A 4,345-nucleotide genomic window follows, 5' to 3' on the forward strand; every position below is an offset into this window, starting at 1 on the left:
AATTGATCGGTCGCTGATGCTGGGATCATTACCAAGAAACAAGGTAGTCGTATAAGATAAAATAGTCAAAAGAACTTTCCATCTACACAGTGTACATACCCGTGGTGACGATTGCAGACTTGATCATAGCAGGCGACCAGTCAGGGTGAACCGACTTAAGAAGTGCGGTAACTGCAGAGACATGTGGGCATGCCATTGATGTACCATCCATTAACACATAGAAGCCGCGCATAGCTGCCAAGATGCCGACGCCTGGTGCAGTTATGTCGGGCTGTTCAAACATCCATAGAGATACAATTCTTAATTCCCGAGAGAATAGAAGCTTAAAAGCACCGCAAGTACAACTATCTTTTCTGTGAGATATGAATTTCACATATGGAGTACCTTGAGTATGCCTGGGAATAGAGGACTCGGGCCTCTGGACGAGAATGAAGCAACCCTTGGCGACAACACCCCGTCTCCGACAACGGTCATGGCAGGTGACACCTTCACGATTGGACTCCTATCATGACAGACGACGTGCACAAATTAGTTTTGGAAGAAAGAAAACATATCCCCCTCTTTCAGGCAACGCGACATGTTCTTACTCTGTGATCGCCAAGTATGATTCAATTCTCTGTGCAATTTCGTAGTCTACTACAATACAGGGCATGCCGCCCTTGCATATCGGCAGGAGGTTCGTGGTGTACTGCGCAAAGATGAGGCCCTTGGCTCCGGCACCCACAGTACGATTGATGGTGAGGGACAGCTCTACTCGAGGCAGCACGCTGGGCGCCAGCCTTGGTGCGTAGCACAGGACGATCTTGCCGGTCACGTTGTTTGACGCTAACCACTCCGCGGTGCAGCTGCGCAAAAGTTTTAAATTGAATATGGTTTGATAAATTGTGGAACTAATAACAATCTAACTTGTGGACCGAGTGCGTTATGCCGCTACCTTCCCGCGTGAACAAGCTCCTTGAAGCCGTCGCTGTTCAGAGTTGAGTTGTAGTAAAGAGATTGTCCCTGTGTTTAAGAACAAAGGCAAATCAGAGAGTATGTTTTTCTTTTTCAGGAAAGGTAAACGATAACCTATACGACTATGTTTCAGCGCACGCCAGTTCAACACCTGACGTATCATGTTAGACTATGTAAAACATAAATGATTTCTCGACAAAAATGGAGTAAAACTAGACGATTATGGTCAGTCAACTGTGTGTTATGTCAACCAAAAAAGTAAAAAACAATTTGTTATTTAATCTGTACCTAGCATATGCAATGATGTAATCTTTATCGACTTTTCTCTAGCTGGGATGTTTCTATCCTTTGAGAGTGGACCTTTTCTTTTTGAATAGACATATATTTGGTAATGCATTTTTCCTATATTTTTTAACAAAACAGAAATATTAGAACAGGTAACTATTTGCAGATCCATCATTTGTATGTACATACCACAAGCTTTTCTTTGTTTCCGAGAGATATGAGGGTTGGGAAGGCCCGGTCCATCGTGCTAGCTGCCACTGTCGTCACCCATGGCATGACATTCGTCACCGTTTGTGGTGCCGGACCATCATTCCCGGCAGAGAAGACAACTGAGATCCCTCTCAAGACTGCATGAAGTGTCCCGGGGAACTCGTGACCGGCACCCCGTCCCAGTGAGAGCGACAGGACATCCACGCCATCTTGTATGGCATCGTCAATGGCTGCGAGGATGTCCGCGTCACTGGCTGCCGTGTTCGGGCCCCATAACACCTTGTAAATTGCTAGCCGTGCACGCGGTGCCCCGCCACGTGCCATGCCGGTGGCTAGGCCGCCATAACTCACACCTTGCACTTCTCCTCCGGCAATCGTCGAGGCAACATGAGTTCCATGGCCGTTGAAATCCCGAGGCGACATGTACTCACCCTTGAGGTGCATGGCGTCAATTCCCTCAGAGTACCACCGTGCGCCGATGATCTTTCTATTGCAACTCGATGCATTGAACGCTGTTCCGGTCTGGCATATGCCTTTCCACCGTGCCGGCACAGGGCCGTATCTGTTGTCGTCAAAGCTTTGTGATTCAGGCCATATGCCTGCAACAAAAACATGCACGGAGTCAACCGGTCCATTTCTAATGCCTGGCTTGGGTTTCAACAACTTCTGGATTTAAACTAGAAATTTGATTACAAACCTGAATCGATCACCCCGACAATGATATCTTCACCGTAATTCGCTTTTCGTAGGAGGTCAGTTTGTTGTGGTGATTTGTTGTGCCCAAGGCCAAGGAAGTCCCAGCTCCGAGTTGTGTGCGCCATGTGGTAGGTGTTAGGTTTCACACTTATAACTTCAGGAAAGTCTACATTTGCAACATCCAATGTGAATTAGTTTTCTTTCAATTGTGCCAACAACATATGAAGACAGCAAATTCTTATCACTCACTTGCCAAAGTCCTTGCTTGGGTTTTGGTGAGCATTGCCGCGAACCCAGAGAATCCGTGCTTGTAACTGTAAACCATCGACTTCAAGGATTCATCCTTGCTGTTGCAGACAAGACATAATATTAGCAATCAGTTCTGTTGCATGGTACTAATATGGTTTACTAGCTAGCTAGTACCTCCCAAGTACGGAGGTTAGTATGTCATGGTGCCACGCGGTCACAACAGATGGATCGTCATGTTTCTTCTCCCCCATGTACACTATGTAGAGCTGAAATTAATATGCCAAAAAGGCCAAAAAAAAACAATTTCAGTACAAGCCGAAGTTAAAGTCTTGCGAACAAGGAGGAACCATAACTTACTTTGCTCGACGCATTCGCCGAAAGAGGCAGCAGTGTGACCAGTAGCAGAGCACAACAAGAGAAAGCTATCCTCGAACCCATGTCTGATCTCCAGAAGAGTGTTATGTTCTTCTCTGCTGTCGCGTGTATGTATATATAGCATCTCATCGGAGCCAGGTGCTATCCATGGGGTCCAAGAAGAAAGAACAGTTCAAAAGAACATTGCGTGTTTCTAGGTGACACACGTGATCGAGGAAAAAATAGGACTAGACGACCATGTCGTGTCTACCACCATTAAACAACTTGAAACAGACCGGGTATAGATATTCAAGTTTCTGATATAGTCTTAATAATGATGACAAGAGGTCGACTTCCAAAACAAGCAGCTTCGTTTAATCAGTGGGCATAAAAACAACCATGGGGGTGCAAGAACCGTTCAAACAAGGATATGTTTGCATTGTCGGCGTTAGGTGGTACACGTACGTGAGAAAGAAATAGTAGACCACGGTCTGGATAGGAAGCACCGTGCTCATCGGGCATCCAGGCCGCGTCCATATCATGACACCAGCGCTTTGCTGGGTCTTTCAGAAAAAAAAACTTTAGTAAAGTTGATAAAGGTGAAGGCAATTTAGAAACAAAAATTTCACCCTTTGAAGCATTCCACGCGTAAAGATTTGTTTGGCCGGTTCGTTTCTCAAATAGCTAAATTCTTTTTTTTCGAAGAACCACTTTGTTTGACACGAGAAAATCTTAAGGCGCTCCGGATGAAGGGAAGAGGGGGAGTTTGATTTTCTCTCATGCGCCGGGGAAAAGAAAAGTATGCGGGCGTGCCAGTGTACATAGTAAAAAAAAATGGTATGAGAAGCAAGTATTTCATTAATCTCATCGGATAAACAAAATTACAAGATCCCATAATAAAGGAATGCGCTCCGTGGCCTACTGTAACGCCCCGGATTCGATGCGCCAGGTGTCCGCCAGTTATTCGCCGCCCCTGCCATGTCATCTGCTTGCGTGTTGCATTTTTCCATGTCATCATCTACATTTCATCCGCATGTTTTCCAAAACTTGCATTTGTTTGGGTTCTCCCGGTTCTCTCCGTTGTCCGTTCGGAGTCCGGACCTCTCGCGCGCGCTCGTCGCCCCTCTCAGACCTTATTTTCATGTGTGGGTCTTAAACTTTCTCGGAATGGCCCGATGTTTGCCAAGCGGCCTTGGTATAGCACCGGTAGACCGCCTGTCAAGTTTCGTGCCATTTGGAGGTCGTTTGATACTTCAACGGTTAACCGGGTAGCCGCAAAAGCCTCTTTTGCCTTGCAGCCAAACACCCCTCCAAAGTGGCCAAAAACCCAGTAAACTCCCCTCCATGCTCTCCGCCGTTCGATCACGATCGCGTGGCCGAAAACCATGCTCCATTTGGACTCTCCTAGCTCCCAGAAACTATAAATAAGTCCTCCCCGTCCATTTTCGCAGGCGAAACCCTAGTCCTCTTCCTCCCGCCGCCACCGGACACGTCCGTGACGGCCGGACACGTCCGCCCCGCTCCCCCGTCCACTCCGCAGCTGCCACGTGGCACGCCGCCACTCGCCGCCGTCGCGGCCCGCCCGAGCCCGTCGCGG

At 47.5% G+C, this 4,345-nt stretch overlaps 1 protein-coding gene across 1 annotated transcript in view; it reads right to left on the reverse strand.

The window, feature by feature from the left end:
* The window catches only part of LOC123069164 (subtilisin-like protease SBT3.9), a gene marked incomplete at its 5' end in the record, with an annotated part of 3,868 nt that extends 1,102 nt beyond the window's left edge, over positions 1–2,766 (reverse strand). Inside the window, 10 exon segments of the mRNA XM_044491944.1 lie at positions 1–19; positions 100–271; positions 385–502; positions 588–845; positions 935–1,002; positions 1,429–2,048; positions 2,147–2,311; positions 2,395–2,492; positions 2,569–2,660; positions 2,752–2,766. Of these exon segments, the coding sequence (XP_044347879.1) occupies positions 1–19; positions 100–271; positions 385–502; positions 588–845; positions 935–1,002; positions 1,429–2,048; positions 2,147–2,311; positions 2,395–2,492; positions 2,569–2,660; positions 2,752–2,766 (1,625 nt within the window).
* Between the last annotated feature and the right edge of the window lie 1,579 nt (positions 2,767–4,345).

The sequence above is a fragment of the Triticum aestivum genome, chromosome 3B (genome assembly GCF_018294505.1).
Source record: "Triticum aestivum cultivar Chinese Spring chromosome 3B, IWGSC CS RefSeq v2.1, whole genome shotgun sequence".
In the NCBI taxonomy this organism is placed as follows: Eukaryota; Viridiplantae; Streptophyta; class Magnoliopsida; order Poales; family Poaceae; genus Triticum; species Triticum aestivum.